Here is a 20,116-nt window from a genome sequence, read left to right as displayed (position 1 = left end):
GTTTTAGATAGAGGAAGGACATAATGTTAGAGACAGTGGACAAACAATTACTGTTTTTTTGTTTTTTTTGTAGTAATGTGGGAGTGATGTCAGGAGAAATGTATAATTTGGGGTCATCAGCATAGAGATGCTACTTAAAACCAAATCTGCTAATGGTTTGTCCAATAGGGCTGGTGTGTAGAGAGAAGAGGAGGGGGGGCCTAGGACTGAATCCTGAGGGAACCGCAACAATAAGGGGAAGAAGAGCCAGCAAATGATACAGTGAAAGAGGTAGGAGGAGAATCGAGGGAACAGTGTCTTTGAGCCCGATAGAGTAGAGCATAGTAAGGAGGAGCTGGTGATCCACAGTGTCCAATGCTGCAGAGAGATCCAGGAGAAGCACCAGGAAGTAGTGATCATTATATTTAGCTTGGTAGATCATCAATGCAGTGTAAGGAGCGGAAACCAGATTGTAGCGGGTCGAGAAGAGCGTTATCTGAGAGAGTGGATCAGGAGTTCCAGGTGTTTAGGGATAAAGGGGAGATTAGAGACAGATATAGTACTGGTGGAGGGATGGGTTTATGACAGTGTGTTTGAAGGAGGGAAAGAAAGAGAGGTTATATATTTTAGGTATTTAGTGACAGCAGGGTAGAGGGACTGAAGGAGCTCAATTGAAAACTCCTGCAGGCATTGCAATATTTTTCATCATTTTCTATTACACTCAATAAGAAGCTCATTGAAACGCTTTTTAAAGTGTTTTCTAATGTGGATTTTGGAGCAAAATCTGCTTCAAATCCACATTAAAGGTTGTTTAATCATGCTCATATCTGCTTGATTTGTTGGCAGAACGGAATGTAGTCACTTACATACTTAGTTGCAGACTTGTCACTAAACATCTGTAAATCTGTTTCTAATCTGTTTCTAATATTTTTTTATTCTTGTAGTGTAGAAATCGGTGAGAGCGTGCGAGGGGAAGATGTCTACATCATACAGAGTGGCTGCGGTGAGATCAATGACAACCTGATGGAACTGCTCATCATGATAAATGCCTGCAAGATAGCATCTTCATCGAGAGTTACAGCTGTCATTCCATGTTTTCCATATGCTCGACAGGACAAAAAAGACAAGGTATTTGCCTCCCCTCCCCCATAGTCATTACTCCATACACATTAGACTAAAGTCGGTCAATGTGTATGAAGGCCTCTCTACTGTCTCCCGACATTTTAAGTCAGGGGAGAGAAGGCTCTTTTTGTACTTCTTTATAGATAAGCAGCTTGCCAGAGCAGTTATCTAATATATAGACCTTAGTCAACAAATGCATTGCAGAAAAAGGGGAAGAGATTGTGGTGTTTTTTTCTCCTGCATATTCATTTATGATCTTTTAGAGAATTGTATACTCCCATATGACTGGATACAATTTTCATTAACTCAGATGACCTAAAAGGGAATCTGTCAGTGGGATCAGCCCTCCTAGGTTGTCTATATTGGAATGTAAGTCATAGGAAGATGAATAAAATGATAAAAATGATCAGATGTCTTATTCCAGAGAAATTCACATTTTTCTTCTATGTAAATGAGCTATTCAGGACTATGGGGCCGGATTTGGATCTCCTTGAGAATCTGCCTCCAAAGGTTATTTTACATGAAGGGGAGTTACCATTTTTAAAAATATAAAAGTTCATATCACCCCCCTTTTTCTCCATAAAAAATATTCGTATGATATCGCTACAATCTTAAAGATCTAACTATCAAAATATAAAATTAGTCCGGTAAACGGCGTAATAAAGAAAATAAACCGTAATTCTGGCGTTTATTCGACCACCTCAACACTGCTAGAAAAAAAAAAAAAGATCAAGCATCTTAAGTACCCCAAAATTGGATCAATAAAAACTTCAGTGCAGGGCGCAAAAAGCAGCCCTATTGCTCGAAAACTGAAACCGTTACGGGTGGGGAGATAAACAATGGGTGTTTTTTTTATCACATTTCCACTGTTGGGCAAGTTATTAAAATTACTGGATAACCCTTTTAAAGAATTGAGCCATTTCACATGTAGCACAAATGATGTAGATTTTCGTTTGTGATTTGTGGATGTCCTATCCACAGTGGAACGCAGAGTGGGTAGGATTTGAACACATCAACTTGTGACAAAAAAATTTGGAAGTTGATTTACGTACACTGATTAGTTTAAAAGGTTTGTCTCCTTCCTCCAAATTTTTGTCCATAGGCTCAGTTTTGTATTAAAAAAAAATAAATAAGCTTACCTTGCTCTCCAAATATTCAGCACCACATCTCTGCTGTTTCCCTGGTCTCTATTAATCGGTTGCAGCGGTACCATCTTGTCAACAGTCCTGTAGCCAATCGCTGAGCAGCTTCGCCGATGTAGATGTCGCACACCATAGAGCCTATTGATTGGTTGCTGTGCTGTTGACATGACCTAATGGCAGTAGCCGATCTGCAGAGAATGCTTCTGGTGTCTGGCATTGGCTGCCACGCTGACGTCAGATTAACAACCAATCACTGAGTTCAGTGGCTTTACCCATGTAAACAGAATGCCCCTTTCAGAGCCACTGAGCTCACTGATTGATTGACACTGGGAGCAGTGGCAGAGACTTGCTGGTGGAGAAGGTGGGTACAGCACTGGTTAAAAAAAAAAAAACTGTAGGCAGACTTGATCATTGTCTGAAATGGATTGGCCCCCTTAACTAAAATCTCTCCATGCCTTAGTGTAAGGCTGTGTGCCCACGATGCGTTTTTCAAGCGTTTACACTGCGGAATTTCCGCAGCGTAAACTCTTGGGAAACGCTTGGTAAACCTTCCCCCATGGTCTCCAATGCAATTCCGCACTTTCAATGCCCATGCTGCGTATTTTTCCGCAGCGTTTATGTTGCGCTCAAAAATATGCAGCATGTCCATTAATTTTGCGGACACGCAGCGTAATCGCCGCTATTGACTTGCATTAGAACGCGCCAATTCCGCAAGACTGCATCTGTACTTGCGTAATTGGCACGTTCTAATGTGCGGATGGTACCCAAGTCTGGAGGAGAAGAGACTCTCCTCCAGACCTGGGTACCATAGAATCTGTAAAAAAAAAAAGAATTTAAAATAAAAAATAGTTTATACTCACCTTCCGATGTCCTCCCGGTGTTTTGTCCACGCCGTCCGGTCTCTTGCAATGATCTCGCTGTTGTGAAGGACCTGCCATGACGTCAGTCATGTGACCCATCACATGACTCAATGACGTCACCGCAGGTCCTTCACACCACCACCACCGCGAGCAATGCAAGAGACCGGACACAACAGAGATGACACCGGAAGGTGAGTATAATCTTTTTTTTTTATTATTATTTTTTACCATTTTTTTTTAACTATTACTTGGTCACACTATATAAATCCATGCCGGTTGCATGGATTTATATAGTGTGACCAACTTGTCAAGCACTTTTCCAAGTGATGCTCAAAATCGCTTGAAAAAACGCATGTAAAAACGCTTCTCTCTGGCAGAAAAAAACGCATGTAAATCTGCATGCGTTTTTTCTGCCAGAGAGAGGCAAAAACGCCCTGCATCAAACCTGCTATGTCTGCACATAGCCTAAAGGTGTTTTATGGTCATACTAGGAGTTCTAGAGGCTTCCGGTACCATTTATTTTAATCAACAGGCTTGCCCAAACCAGAAGTTTGTGATGGCAGGAGATGGGAAGGACAACATCATTAGATTTACACTTCAAAGCACCACTCCCGCGTTGTTGTTTTTTTTTTTCAATTGTAGCACTGAAGATATGTCACTAATCTAAGTTCCCTGTCCCTAGTCTAAGGCTATGTTCTCACGCTGCATTTTCCCCGTGTTTTTCATTTTTTTGCTGCGTTTTTTATTCAAATTAAAAGCTGCTTTTTACAGTACCAGTAAAAGCTGAGAGATTGCAGAAATCTTATGCACACACTTGCTTTTTTTTTTTCCTGACTAACCTGCTCCTTTTTTGAAAGCTGCAACATTTCAATTCGTTCAGCGTTTTGCAGCGTTTTTTTCACCCATAGAAAGCAATGAGTAAGTGCAAAAAAAGCAGCAAAGACTATCAGTTTTTGCTGTGTTTTTGGTGAAAAAAAACAGGTACAGCAGGATGCGAAACATTTATTTTTTTTATTTTTATTTTTTTGAAAATCGCAAAATCATGAAAGGGGTTAAAGTATAATGTCTTGGCCACCCCTCCTGAACATGGCTGTTAGTACAGCTTAAATAAATTAGTGACATGAGAGTAACTAAACAATACCTGACCTACTCAGTGAATGTGTGAAAGTAAACAATGCCCTACCAACTGAATCCCTATTAATGTGTTAAGTAAACAGTGCCCTACCAATTTAAGGTCTCTCTGCTGTTTTTACATAAAAAATATATCATTGGTGACCTAACACCTTTTATTGTTCATGCTTTCAAAGCTGAACTTCAGTATCCTGAAAAACACATAAAAGCATCAAAAAAAGGTAGCAAAACCTGCTTTTTGGCCGCAGCTTTTTTTACTGCCAAGAGATCAGGTTTTGGCTGCAGGGAAAAAAAAAACAGTGAAAAAGAAATGTGTGTACATAGCCTTATACTTACCAGTCACTGTTTTCGTCTTTTACTGGCGCAGATCCCACCACGGACAACCCTGCAAGGAGTTTGTATGTTCTCCCTGTGTTTGCATGGGTTTCCTCCCACACTCCAAAGACATACATACTGATATGGGATTTATATTGTGAGCCCCAATGGGGGCAGTGATTATAATGTTTGTAAATTGCCGTGGAGTTAATGGTGCTTTATAAGCAAGTAAAATAAATAAATAACTCAGTGTAAGTCTAGGAGAGCCAGAACGAAACTCTTAGACTTGCATTGAAAGCTTATGTTTACCTATCACTTCCGGTCAATCACAAATAGCGGCACCAGGAAGAGCTGAATATGACGGCTGGTAAGTATTATACTAGGGTCAGGAAATTTGGGTTATCACTACTCCAGCACTGAAATTAGAAAAAAAATTGGAGTGGTGCTTTCAAAATAATACAGAAACCCTTTGATCTCTGAAAGATGTAGTCGACACATTTGAGATTTAGATCTTTGATGCCTGTTTTTATTTGTAATTGCTATTCTGAAAGCTTTGCTCTCTAGACTAAAAGTCTCCTCAAGTCAGCTGATGTATATAGGACCTGCTCACTGTCCCTCAAGAGAAAATAGAAGAGAGGGTTCGGGCAATTACCTGTAATTTGAGATTAAAATTCTATTACGTTTTTAGTGGAGGTCAGGTAACTGGCAGCGACTTTCCCCGCTCTTCCTATTGAAAACACTTGAATGCTCAGCCAACTGAGGATTTGTTTGTGGAAGATTCAGGAAATTTAGCTGTTGGCCAAACTGTATCTTCTGCAGACAGCTCAGCAACTCATCTGTATGGCAAACTTAAAGCGTCCTTTCAACCTAGGTTAATGTGACTTTACTTTTCACTCCTTTGTGGTCACCCTATCTGGTGTCAGTTTTCCTCCCACTTTTGCATCCACTCAGATCAGCCTTCCATTCCTCTGACTTCCAAAATAAATGTTGCATTGGCAATAGTAGCCTAAGCCACACCTCCCTTTCCTTTACTATGTTGTAAAATGGGAAAGGTAGGAGTGGCGGGGTTTAGACCTTATCATAGCCACTGCATTAACATGGGGAGGACAATCTTGAAATTTCGAGGAACAGAATGTCCATCTGAGCAGAGGAGGCAAATTAAGGGCTCCAGGTAGTGACTATAAAACTACAAATGTTCACTTTCTAGTCACAGGGTACAGGGTCACCAAAATCAGCAGTGGAACTTAGAGGAAAGCTATAAATGAAAGATTGACACTTCTTCTGTGTTTCGGAGACTCTCCTGGTTTTGGCATACAAATACAAATAGAAGACTGATCAAAAATACTGATGTGTGAACAAAGCCAGAGTCATTTCAAACTGAGACTTGTAGTGTCCATCAGAGGTAAATTTTAGTATACGGTGACAGTTCCCCTTAAGCATGTGGCATGCTTTTGTATGCCGTAGTGCAGCCAAGAAAACTATACCTGTGTATATACTGGCCCATCAGGGACCAGAAGGACACACTTCCATTGGAGTTATGCATCAGAAACTCTCCCGACACACATGGAAAATTACATTTCAAATGGACAGCACGATGGCTCAGTGGTTAGTTCTGTAGCCATGCAGTGCTGGGGTTGTGGGCTCAAATCCACTATAAGTTCATGCGCAAAACGTATGACTGCTCTCTATCTGGCCAAACAACTTTACTTCACCACCCTCATCACATCACTAGCCGACAATTCGAAACGTTCCACTCCCTCCTGAACCTTAAAGTACAGGCCCTCGTCACCAACCAGATTACCAATAATGTGACCACTTATTTCCTTGAAAAAATCAAAGACATCAGTCAGGAAATTTTCGCACAATCCAGTCAAGAGCCTGAATTCCCTTCCTTCCTGCACTTCAAGCTCACTTTCCAACTACGAACCTGTTACAAAATAATTTACCAAGCTTCTTGCTTCTTCTCACTCTACAACTTGCACCAGTGATCCTATTCCCTCACATCTCCTTCAGTCCCTCTCCCCTGCAGTCACTGTTCACCTAACTAAAATATTTAACCTCTTTCTTCTGGTAACTTTCCCTCTTCATTCCAACACACTGTCATATCCCCATTACTAAAAAAAAACCTCTCTCGACCAAAACTGCACTGATAACTACAGATCTGTCTCTAATATTCCCTTCCTCTCTAAACTGCTTGAACGCTTCGTCCACTCAAGTTGCTATCTCTCAGCTAACTCACTTCTTGACCTTTTACAATCCGGTTTGTGCTCTCTACATTCTACTGAAACTGCCCTTACTAAAGTCTCTAACGATCTACCAACAGCTAAATCTAATGGCCACCACTGCCTGCTGATTCTCCTGGATCTCTCTGCCGCATTTGACACTGGATCACCAGCTCCTCCTCCCTATGCTTTGCTCTATCGGCTTCAAGGATACACTTCCTACCTCTCTGATTGCTTTCACTGTATTGTTTGCTGTCTCTTATTACTCTGGTATCAATCTTATCTCCCACTTCTTCTCACTATACACTACTCCTATTGGAAAAACCCAATTATACACCTCTTCCCTTGACATTACCCCCATCTTAATGCAAAAATAGCAAGGATTGTCTGTCCACTTACTTTAACATCATGTCCTTCCTCTATCTTAAACTGAATCCCTCCAAAGCTGAACTTCTCATGTTTCCTCTATTAACCTACATATACCTGATATTGCAGTTATCTTGGGTGGTTCAAACATGACTCCCAAGCAAGCACGCTTGCTGTCTTTGGGTCATATAACTTTTTTATTCCCTATATCCAATTGCGCACTCGCCCATGTTGCCTGCATCTTAAAAACCTCTCCAGAATTCGACGTTTTCTCACCATTGAAACTGCAAAAACTCTTACTGTCGCTTTTATTCATTCTCATCTGGACTACTGCAATTCTTTACTGATCGGTCTCCACCTAACCAAACTTTCTCCTCTCCAATCTGTCTTGAATGTGGCATCCAGGGTCGTATTTCTGTCCAGCCGTTACACCAATGCATTCACCTTGTGCCAGTAATTGCACTGGTTTCCCATTCGCTGCAAAATATAATACAAACTTATCTCTCACCCAAAAAGCTCTACACAGTTGGGCACCACTTTAGATCTCCTCCTAATTTGGTCTATCACGCTTCCGGTGCTCTTTCTGCAACTGATCTAAGACTTAACATCCTCCATAATCCGAACCTCGCACCTCTGTCTTCAAGCCTTCTCTTGTGCTGTGCCAATTTTCTGGCATGCACTACCCTGGACGATACGACTAATACTTAGCCCCTACATTTTTAAGCCTGCTTTAAAAACATATATCTTTAGACAGGCTTATCTCACTTCACTAATCAAACTGTTTGCTGTTTCCACTTTCTAAATTTCCTCAGACTCTGGCCCTTCTTACTCATCTGTCTCCATATCCTCCATGTCCCTCCTTCTTCCTTACAGATTGTAAGCTTGTGAGCAGTGCCCTCATTCTTCCTGTAGCTGTTGAACTGTGGGTACATGTCACCGCTAAATTATAAAGTGAATTTGGCGCTATATAAAATGATGATTATTTCCCATCAAGGACAACGTTTGTATGTTCTCCCCGTGTTTGCGTGGGTTTCCTCTAAGTACTCCGGTTTCCTCCCACACTCCAAAGACATACTGATAGGAGTTTAGATTGTGAGTGCCAATGGGGGCAGTGATGTCTATAAAGCGCTGTGGAAATTAATTTTGCCATATAAGCGAAAAAGATAAAACATAGTGTGAGACGACCCAAACTTAATTCTTCATTGTTTTCCTTTTAGTCTTTTAAAATTCTATATTGTCTTCATGCAATGCTGACCTCAACAATTTTATGTAATCTTTCTCACTTGGTAATTTTGCATAAAAAAATGCATGAAGTGAACAGCTGAATGTCGAATAAGCTTCAGCGAGTTAACGATTAATTTTGTTTCCTGCCAAATGAAGAGAGCTTGTGTAGGGGACCTTGACAGTAAATGCTCAAGTTAAGAGCTATAACCGCTTTTTACGGCATAAATTGGCATGCTCTGCTGTGTCTGGGTACACAGTGTTTTGGTCATAAGTCAATGCATGATTATAATCCATTTCTTTTCATTTAACCCCCAACTATTCAGTCTATAGCATTGATGACAAAGCAAATCTACTTGGTTGATTTTTACCAGTATTGCTATGGAAGGGTAAGTGAATAAAAGCCGATAAATTCCTCGATCACTTAAAGGGAATGTGTCATCAGAAAATTATCTAATGTTTAAAACACACATTTTTGATTAAAAGTGTTTTTTTTTTTTTTAAATGTATTTCTTTGTCACAAACTCGTAACTAGAAATCAGCGAACCTGGGGAAAGTCCGTTGCAGAAAGAATTTTCCAGCTCAAAAGTTCGGGTCCCCATTGTTTTCAATGGGGTCCTGGTTCAAGTTGGGGTACATTTCTGGTACCCGAACTGAACTTTGGTATAAAGTTCACGTCAGGTACCAGAACATGAACTTCCATGGGTCCGCTAATCACTACTCGTAACGTCGCCTTTTTGGAAAATCAAATGTACAATAGCAGCAATTGACAGACCCTATCATTTGTATTGTAGCATCTAATGAGCATGGACACAGGTCATTGTGAAGGGACAAGGAACAGGGTCATCTATTAACATCTACCAGTCACAATAGGAAATTTATTTTAGCGGCATAAAAAAATGATCCAAAATTCCTTCGAGGTTTTTTTTTTTTTTTTTTTTCCATAAATTAACAGTACAAGCAAGATCAAATACTTCTTCCTTTTTTACTAAATATTTTGTCTTTCTCCAATTCGCAAAGTCCTCTCCCCCTAGCCTCCTGTAATGATCACTTACTATAAATTCAATAGTAAAATCCGTTTTAGTTGAGGGCATGATGAAGAGCGGTTATAAGCTCAGTGACCATTCATGTCACCGGCAGATAAAGCAGTTTGAGAAGAGAGCAGCTAGATAGAGTAATTAAGGAAACATTTGTGGATTGTTCTGCGCTACTGAAGGAATTAAAAACCCTTTACCAAGAGATGTACTAATGTGGTTTTCATTCGACACCTTTCGAAGTATAACACACTTCTTCCTCAGGAAGCAACCACATATGGACACGTTGATAAAAGCTTCATTCCTTCAGCAACGCGGAACAATCCACATAATTTTCCTCCTTATTTCTAACTGGTCTGGTGACCTGTGGATCTGCTGCAGCTGACGAACCACAAAATGTTGTGTATTCAACTACATCAGGTTAGCATATCCTGTTTTTAAATTCTTCTGGATAAGACCCTATTTTGCGCTATTTGTTCTCCAGCTCTCCTACTAGATGGAGAGGCTGAAACGTCTACTGAGTGTTCTGCACTCCAGGATCCCATCTTTGTGTGCCTTGTATTGTAGACATCGCAGCAACCAGTCTTTGTCCGCTCTAGAACTGCTTTAGAACTGACCCCAGGAAAAACTGCCACTTAAATATGGTACCCGCAGAGGGAACATGGTGGAAAGTGTGCCTGACGAGTCATATAAAAGCCAGCATGAAAGTGGTATTTCGGTAGCAAGAACTTATCTATCCACAGGATAAGCATTGCGGGTCTGACTGCTGAGAACCATGGTCTGCTTTCTCTGGCAGTCCTATAGACAATGAACAGGACAGAGGTCAAGTGTGTGCACTGCCTCTCCATTCAGATGTGCCAAAATTTCCCCATTGCGGACATCGGTAGATGGGTAATAACTTTTTGATACAGGAAGCAGTCTATTGCAGACAGGCTTGGACAGGCCCACAGGAGAGCAGGAGAATCCTCTGGTGGGCCCCTGTGCAAGAGTTGACCGCCACCCTCTTATATGAGCAGTGTCACTATATACTTGAATCACTATGTACAGACAAAGCCAGCATCTTATTCATGTTATTATCTACCCAGTTCATTGTCCCAAGTCAATTGTGCCAGACAGGATGACATTCAGGCTTGGACTGGCCCACAGGAGAATCCTCCGGTGGGCCCCTGTGCAAGAGTAGCCCACCACCCTCTTATATAAGTAGTACTTGGCACAATATACTTTGAATCACTATGTACAGACAAAGGCAGCATCCTAGTCATGTAATAATCTACCCAGTTCATTGTTATATAAATTTGTGATTGAGGATAATGTCACATTTGCATATAGTTGAAAAGTGGGACCCTGGAGTTGGTTACTGCTGTGCCCTTGGCACCCCAGTCTGACACTGATTTCAGAGCCTTACTTCTATCATTTTGTTGATCATAGATTTTTATTCCAAAACAATTGATGTTGGCATTCATTTTTGTCCATAACTGACCCTTTTCTACCTCTGTGGAGTAAAGTAAGGTACATTATTATTGTGGGGTAGTTTTAAATATTTCAGTCCCTTGGCCGGTTAGTCATTCATAAATGACAGTGCGTTGAAATGAGCTCTTGAGAAATGGATTCGACAAGCTTTCCATTACACTTACTACCTGTCGTTAAGGATTGCTTATTCCCATATCTCACACTGGTTTCCTCTGGGATCTATGAAAATTTTCTAAGGTTAAATTACTACTTAAATGCCTAATCTATGTTGTCTCCTGGGTTGATATTGCGTCTAATGTAACTGTTTTTGTTGAGGTTTTATTTGTTGCAAATTATGCACGGTCTTGAAGGGAATCTGTCACCAGATTTTGCTCCCGCATCAGAGAGCAGCATAATATAGTGGCAGAGACCCTGATTCCAGTGATGTATCACTTAATGGTTGTCTTACTGCAATTTTGATAAACATCCGTGTTTAATCTGCTGCAGATCTATTAGTTCTCTGACTGCTGAGCTCTGTATAACCCTGCCCACACCACTGATTGTCTGCACCATAGTGGCGCATGCAGAATGATAATTGTGGGGCAATTAGCTGTACATGTTAGACAGTTTCCCCTTCATTAGTCATAAGGATGACAATCTCATTTAAATCAATTTTGCTTAAACACTTCACAATGTGGCCAATTTTAGTTTGCGTTTCTTGGTTTCTCATTTTTCCTCCCTTTTTCTGTCCACAGACATATGAGGGCTTGTTTTTTGCAGGACTAGTTGTACTTTTGAATGATACCATTCATATTACCATATAGATTACTGGAAAACAGGAAAAAAAAGTCCAAATCAGGAGAACTTGTGAAAAAACGCAATTCTGACATAATTTAATGAGAATTATTGTTATGGCGTACATTTTGTTGTAAAAATGGCCCCACGCTATGATTCTGCTCATTAGTACAATTATGATAACAAACCTGTCCAGTTTTTTTTATTTTAGTGGTGAAAATAAACAAGTTTAAAAAAAAAAATTGGGAGGGTTATCGCCATTTTCTGAGACCCATAACATTTTCCTTTTTCGGTCAATGGAGCTGTGTGAGGGCTTATTTCTTGCAGGGAGATATGTTGTTTTTATTGATGCCATTGTGGAATAGATGTCGCGTTTTGATTGCTTATTACAGCATTTTTGTGATATTGCAGCTACCAAATAAAAGTAATTTGGCGTTCTTGAATTTTTTTTTTGTGTTTACTGATCGGGTTATTTTTTATATTTTGATTGGACTTTTCTGAAGGCGGAGATACCACATGTATTTTTTGCAATTTTATTTTTAATGGAGGAAAACGGGTGATTTGAAAATTTTATATATATATATTTTTTTGCCGTTCCCCCACCCACACTGACTTATGCAGGAGGTTAGACCAAGAGTTTAAAGCTGAATCCTTGCATCTTGTAGCCCAGGGGTCCTCAAACTACGGCCCGTGGGCCACATGTGGCCCGCGGAGGATTTTTATCCGGCCTGCCGGGCTGTGGGCAGAGGAGAGCGGTGTCAGCGCCCGCCCTTCCCCCCGCTTGCTCAGGGCCCCGGCAGCCAGATACTTACCTCTCCCCGTGCCTCTGCAGATCCGCTGTCTTCCCGCTCTGCGCTCCCTGTGACCTCTCAGGTCAGAGGGTGCGGTGACGTCTTTCCACCGCGCCCTCCCCTGAGCCGTCACAGGCAGCGCAGAGCGGGAAGACGCCGGCGACGCTGGAGTCCGGACCAGAGCAGCGGCAGCAGGTGAGAAATGAGGTTTTTTTTTTTTTTTTTTTTTTAATGTATGGAGGCATGGGGCATAATATTAGGGGTGACATTCTGCATGGGGCATTATATGGGGGAGTGACATCCTGCATGGGGCATTATAAAGAGAGGGGGTGATATATCCTGCATGGTGCATTATAACGACAGGGGAGTGATATCCTGCATGGGGCATTATAACGACAGGGGAGTGATATCCTGCATGGGGCATTATATGGGCGGGTGACATCCTGAATGGGGCATTATAACGACAGGGGAGTGATATCCAGCATGAGGCATTATATGGGGGGTGACATCCTGAATGGGGCATTATAAAGACAGGGGAGTGATATCCTGCATGGGGAATTATATGGGGGAGTGACATTCAGCATGGGGCATTGTATGGGGGGGGGGGGTGACATCCTGAATGGGGCATTATATGGGTGGGTGACATCCTGCATGGGGCATTCTAAAGACAGGGGAGTGATATCTTGCATGGGGCATTATATGGTGGGAGAAAGGGACATCCTGCATGGGGCATTATATGGGGGGGGTGACATCCTGCATGGGGCATTATAAGGGGCGGGAACAGCCTGCATGGGGCATTATAAGGGGGAAACAGCCTGCCTATTGGGGACATTTATCTGCCCATTGAGGACCTATGCTGCCTATTGGGGACATTTACCTCCCCATTGAGGACCTATACTGTCTATTGGGGACATTTACCTGCCTATTGGGGACATTTACCTGCCTATTGGGGACCTATGCTGCCTATTGAAATACCGGTTGATTTAACTTTACTTGTTCTTCATTTTAAATATTGTATTTGTTCCTGTATTGTTTTTTTACTTCAAAATAAGATATGTGCAGTGTGCATAGGAATTTGTTCATAGTTTTTTTTTTTTTTTAATTATATTCCGGCCCTCCAATGGTCTGAGGGACAGTGAACTGGCCCCTTGTTTAAAAAGTTTGAGGACCCCTGTTGTAGCCTAAGCTCTTCTGGGGGCGTGTTCTTTTTCTGCTGTGTTGCTGCCTGCTAACGATTGGTCAGCGTCCTACAGGGAGAAATACACACCCCCAGTGAAAACTACCTAATTACATCTGCTTGGAATTGATAGTTTAACTCATTAAATGCCAAATACTTTTATTGCTCTGGAACAGAGGCAAAATAAGTTGTTTTTTTTTGTTTGTGTACATATATTACCACTATTACATCGCGTGCCCAGTTCAACATGAAACATTTGGTGAAAGGTTATCTTCAAAGCTGTCTTTTCTGGTCACACATAAAATCAGTCCTAAATTCAGAAATACTTGACACTATTTTAAAATATCTTCAATGTCAGCATTTTTTGCTTATGAGATGTTTACTGACAATATTAGTAGTATTTGCCCAAGTCTTTTACTGCTGATAAGGAAAGCCAGATAGACATTTTCAAGGTCTTTTTTTTAACAAAGGTAAATATTGTTTTCGTACTGGTGTTTCAGAAATGTTTTAACAACCCTAAGCGTAGAGAAAACTGTCTGCAGCTCATTCTCAGGCTGCGGGATTGTTTTCTAGCAGTCTACAGCTGTAGAATTTCCAGGAAACTCCCATGCTCCTCAAACCATTGCCGATTTCACAGGTGTTTGCAGTGTTGCAGACACATCTGCCGAATACTTTGGTTTACATACAATGTGATAAAGATGAAATTTGTGTAAACTTTCCCATGAAAGGCACACTGACTAGCTGTGTATTGTCAGTGACTTCCTCCAATGGCAAGAATGTTTATGTGATAAAAATCGTTAGGGAAATTCTCTCTGAAGCTGAATTTTATGTTGGAAAATCAAAATATTAACAATTATTTTGGCTTCTAATGTGTTTGTTAATCTGTGATATGGAAAAAAATATCACATTTAAAGAGGATCAAGCTTTTCCAAATAGTTTGCCATATGATTGTAGAGTTTATGATGGGGCATGAGCATTTATCCTGCATAGTTGGAGCCCTGGCTGCCCAAACCTCCGAATATCCGCATCAGGAAAACTGAGCTCTGTAGAATATAACTATATATTGTATCTATTTAGGGTTTTTAAAAAAATGATATTCAAGGGTGGGCATTCACTTTCAAAGTTGGCTCTGATCTGTAGGGTTAAGAGCAATAAATTATATTAAAACATAGCTTATTTTAATACTGAACCAAGCCACAGTATCCCCATCTCACGTGTAAGAGCTTCACTTTTCATCAGCATTTTCTATGCAGCTGTTGTTAGTAGGAAGAATAGATAGCAAAAATTGGGATTTAATTACCGAATTGTGCACAGTTCTCCCAGCAGATGGCAGTGTATAACAACAAAGCTGCGTATTTAATTTGATTGTTGGAGTTCGCACACTTATAGGGGTAGCCCGGGCAAAATAAAAAAAAGTTTTACCGCTAGCTTGGTATATTTAAAAAAGAAAAAAGGAACACTTGCCTATCGGCAGTTACCTGGATCCAGCACAGGCTGCTGCGTCATATAAAAGCCAGGGCTGTGGAGTCTGTATAAAATGGACCGACGCAGACTCCTAAAATATATAATGAATTGGTTCAGTAGTACAATGCTGGATGTGCTGTAAATGTTTTCATAAGAATTTGGGAAAGTTATGAAATGTCCTATAAATGTCTGTTCTGTTCCTGATCTAAGGATCTCGGCTTTTAGTTGAGATGAATCTGTGCTGCACTTCATGTACCTGCTCAGTAGTGGGGCAGGGCTGTGGAATTGGAGTCTGAGTTGGGAGTCAAGGAAATTAAGGAGTTGGAGGTTTGTCTTACAGACTCCACAGCCCTGGTAATAGCAGGACCGCTGCAGCCTGTGATTGGTTGCTGCGGTTATGTGATGACATGCTAATGAAGTAACCTGACTATGGCAGCCAATCACAAGCCGCAGTGGTCCTGCTGCTGCTTTAGCAGTTCCCTTCTGGTGTAAACCCAGACCACATAGCGACTTGCTCTGGATAATTACTTTTTAATATACCAAGTCACTGGCCAAATGTTTATTTTGCCCAGACAAACCCTTTATTAATAGCTCTTTACCATAAGTTAATTCCAGCTTTCTCCATGGTGTGTGTGTGTGGCCATGTTACAGGACCTGTTGCAAACCTCTTATACTGTCTTTCCTCAAGCATGGAAAATATTGCACGTACAAATTTGTCCTGTTCTCATATTACACTGATGTATAGTTGTGAAACCTGCTCTGCTTTTGTCATGTGCGACCCAGTAACCAGCACATGCACCCCTCACTAGAAGAATGTACCTTAACATTGGGCTTTAGGCTAAATCCATCACAGAGCTACACAAGAGAGGGGATCTGCCCTCAAGGACAGGAAACTACTGAATAAAAATGGTGGAACCTCACCCTCGCATCAGTTGGTTTCCTGTCTTTGAGGGGAACATAGATCTGAAGATTTGGTGTAGAAGATGGAAGAAAAGCTTACCCAGGCCTGGCCCGGGCACCTGGAAGAAAGGCTCTGTAGCGCCGGTGTCAGGTCCTGGAGTTACTGCCACAGGTCCAGTGGGGTGGGGTGGGGGGCTTGTGTGGTGTGCAGAAGTGAGCAGCTGAGACCTTCTATGTGCCTGCCGGCCGGCCGGCCGCTGCATCGTCCCAAGTCTGTGCATGTGCGGGGCGCGCTGGGATAGGCGTGTTGGTGATTTCTGATCCGAAAGTAGTAAATTAACTTATGGGGGGTCCGGGGGAGGCGTCCACATGGAAGGAGAAGCTGTTTGACTGGTCCCTCATTTAAATGGGGTTCTGACACTGGTTATGAAGAATCAGCAGTGGCAATTATTTCACAGCGCTTTGCATACATTATCATCACTGTACCCATTTGGGGCTCACAATCTAAATTCCTTAGCAGTGTATCTTTGGCATGTGGGAGGAAACCAGAGTATTTGGAGAAGAACATACAAACTCCCTGCAGATCTTGTCCTTGGTGGGATTTGAACCCAGGACCCCAGCTCTGCACAGCAACAGTGCTAACCACTGAGCCACCGTGCTGCCCATATGGGGTTTTCAGAGTATAGACCTGTTCACAAACAGATGACACAGGAAGATACAATTCTGATTAAATCACAGGGAAAATACTCATGTAGTAGATTCCTTCCAGATTGCATGGATCTTCAATCTAGTCCATGCTTCTCCACCAGCAATGTTAATTCCAACAGTACTACGAAAGTTCGGGCGAGAATAATCCTAATAGCCCCATTTTGGCCCAAAAGACAATTGTTTTCATGAATGAGGTTGATGTCTGTCACCGATCCATGGATCTTGCTAGCGATCCCGGATCTACTCATCCAAGGTCCTGTCTGGCATCCACAAGTAACTGGGCTTCACTTGACAGCCTGGAATTTGAAAGGTCACTGTTAATTCAGAGAGGGTCTTCTCCAAGTTTAGTATCCATTTTACTTAAGAACAGGAAACCAATAACAAAGATTTAGGCTGTGTGCCCACGATGCGTTTTTTAAGCGTTGCCGCAGCGGCAAAAGCGCTGCAGAAATGCTTAAAAAACGCATGGTAGAAGGCCTGCCATGTTCCCCAATGATAATCCGCATGTGCTATGCACATGCTGCGGAAATTTCCGCTGCGGGTTATCATTGCGGAAAAAAACGCAGCACTACCAATTATTTTGCGGAAGTGCTGCATTTTCGCCTCCATTGACTTGCATTGGAACGCATGGATTGGAATCCGCATCACTGCATCTGTACATGCGGATTCCATGCGTTTCAATGTGCGGATGGTACCTGGGTCTGGAGCAGAGGAGACTCTCCTCCGGACCCGGGTACCATAGAACCTGTAAAAAAAAAAAAAAAAAAAAAAAAGAATTAAATAAAATATTATACTTACCTTCTGATGGCCCCCGGTGTGCTTGTCTTCGCTTGCCGGCAGATCACGGTGGACTGAAGGACCTGCGCTGTCATTTGACGGCAGGTCCTTCAGTGTAGTGTACCGCGAGCTGCCGGCAAGCCAGGACGGAGCGAATAAAGACTGCGGGGGCCATCAGAAGGTAAGTATAGATTTATTTTTTACCATACTTTGGGGTCACACTATATAAATCCATGCCGTTTGCATGGATTTATATAGTGTGACCAAGTTGTCAAGCACTTTCCAAGTGATGCTAAAATCGCTTGGAAAGCGCTTGTCAACCCGCATGCGGAAATGCATGTGAAGAACGCTTCACATCCGCATGTCACTGGCAGGAAAAACGCATGTACAATCCTCATGCGTTTTTTCTGCCAGGGAGATGCAGAAACGCCCAGGAAAAAATCCGGAGCATTTCTGCATCGTGGGCACATAGAAACTTTTTCCAGGTTCTACCATATGGCTAACTAGTTGGGGGAGGTAAAGACTGGGTGAGGAGATTCCAGCTTGGGATATCCACTAGCACTCTTAAAGAGCAGATGTTGGCCTTAGAGGTGTTGTGTAACTGCAACTTAGCTGGCAACAGATTGATAAGTAGATTTATTAACCGCTTCGCGACGGCCCACTGTAGATAAACTTCGGCGCATGCTGGGCTCTGTGCAGCGCCGACGTTTAAAAACGGTGGGTGGTCTCGCAGCGCTCAGGACCCTGGGGGTCCTGCAAGCGCTACGATTCCGGTGCAGAGCGTTAGCTCTGACAGGGGACATCATCGGGACCTGATTGGATCAGGTCCCAATGATGTTAACCCTTTGCTATGTTCTATATGCCGCGATCTATAGTGATCGCGGCATATAGAAGATAGACAGAGGAGAGGGGGTCGTCTTACTTAGCTCCCCGACGGAGCCCTGATACCTTCCAGGACCTGGCGTTGCTATGGCAGCTGGAGGTCACATGACCGCCTCCAGATCTGCCATATATGGTGTCCTGCCAGGCTCAGCCTGCAGCTGAAGCCTGGCTGGACACACAGACTGTGAAACAGTCAGCAAAGATCTCATGTAATGTAATACATGTCTATTACATTACATGAGATCAGTGATCAGAAAAATAAAAATTAATGTCCCATACAGGGACTAAGTAAAAATGTTAAAAAAAAAAATCACAAAATAAATAAAAATACATAAATAAAATATTAAACCAATAAATCCGTATATTTATGCAAAACAAAAAAAGTACGCATATTTGGTATCGTCGCGTCTGAAACAACCCAATCTATAAAACTGTCACACTAATTAACTCCTTCTGTGCACACCGTAATAAAAATAAATAAAAAAATGAGCAAAAAAATATGCTTTTTCATCATATTGCCAAACAAAAAGTGGAAAAAAATGCGATCAAAAAGCAAAATGGAAATAAAAATGGTACCGCTGAAAACGTCATCTTGTTCCGCAAAAAAAGCCGCCATACAGCTCTATCAGCCGAAAAATAAAAAAGTTATAGTGCTCAGAATAAAGCAATGCAAAAAAAAATATTTTTTCTACAAAATTGTTTTATTGTGTAAAAGCGCCAAAACATAAAAAAATATACAGTAAGTGTAGTATCGCTGTAAACGTACTGACCCGAAGAATAACGCTGCCTGATCACTTTTACCACACGCCGAACGGCATAAAAAAAACCCTCAAAGAACAATTCCTGAATTGTTGGTTTTTGTTAATTTTACCTCCCAAAAAACGGAATAGAAAGCGATCAAAAAATGTCACGTACCCAAAAATGGTACCAATAAAAATGTCAACTCGTCCCGCAAAAAACAAGCAGTCACATGACGGTCGGCCGAAATATGGAAAAATTATAGCTCTCAAAATATGGCGATGCAAAAACTAGATTTTGCAAAAAAAAGGCGTCTTAGTGTGTGACAGCTGTCAGTCATAAAAACCAGATATAAATCTAGTATCTCTGTAATCGCACTGACCCGAAGAATAAAGTCATCTAATCAGTTATATCACACGAGGAACGGCGTAAAAAATAAATAAAACCAATTCTTCACCTGCTACTGATTTTGTTTATTATGTCTCCTAAAGATCGCAGTAAGGCTCTGCCCACGTTTATCCTGCGCTCTGCGCTGAGCACTTACACCAGAGTTTCCGTGTAAATCTCTGAAATACGTGATTCAGACGGAACCCATGACTGAAGATTCCCTGTAATGAGGCAGATATAGGCTACTGTGGATGCCGTCTGGCCTGTGATCCCACGGTGTCATTTGTTTTAAGCGTGCATAAAAGTGCGGTTGGCCACAGTTTTGTGCACTTCAGAAAAAAAGGACACCGCTAAACAGAGGCCAGACGGAGTCCAGAGTAACTCTGCTGCCTCATTACAGTGAATGGATCCCGCAGGGGTTTCATCTGAATTACATCACTTGGAAATTTAGATGGAAACCCCGATGTAAGTGCTCAGCCTAGAGCGCCGGATAAATGTTACGTAAAATGTTCCCAATAAAAGCTTCAACTCGGTCCTCAAAAAAAAGCTAGTCCCCACTCAGGTCCGTCATCTGTTAAAAATATAAGGGACTTCCAAGTTACTCGTAGCAGAAAGGCTCTGGAAAAGTGAAATGGCCCTTGCCCCCCAAAAGAAAT

The 20,116-nt window shown here is 41.8% G+C and overlaps 1 protein-coding gene across 1 annotated transcript in view; it reads left to right on the top strand.

The window, feature by feature from the left end:
- Positions 1 to 20,116, top strand: part of PRPS2 (phosphoribosyl pyrophosphate synthetase 2) — an 80,807-nt gene that overhangs the window by 42,928 nt on the left and 17,763 nt on the right. Inside the window, exon 2 of the mRNA XM_073664697.1 lies at positions 924 to 1,107. Coding sequence (XP_073520798.1) covers positions 924 to 1,107 — 184 coding nt within the window. The remainder of the gene's footprint in view (positions 1 to 923; positions 1,108 to 20,116) is intronic.

Source organism: Phyllobates terribilis, unplaced genomic scaffold (genome assembly GCF_046119375.1).
Source record: "Phyllobates terribilis strain yellow unplaced genomic scaffold, ASM4611937v1 Scaffold_2__4_contigs__length_985480577, whole genome shotgun sequence".
Classification (NCBI taxonomy): domain Eukaryota; kingdom Metazoa; phylum Chordata; class Amphibia; order Anura; family Dendrobatidae; genus Phyllobates; species Phyllobates terribilis.
This window is presented reverse-complemented; position numbering and strand designations above follow the sequence as displayed.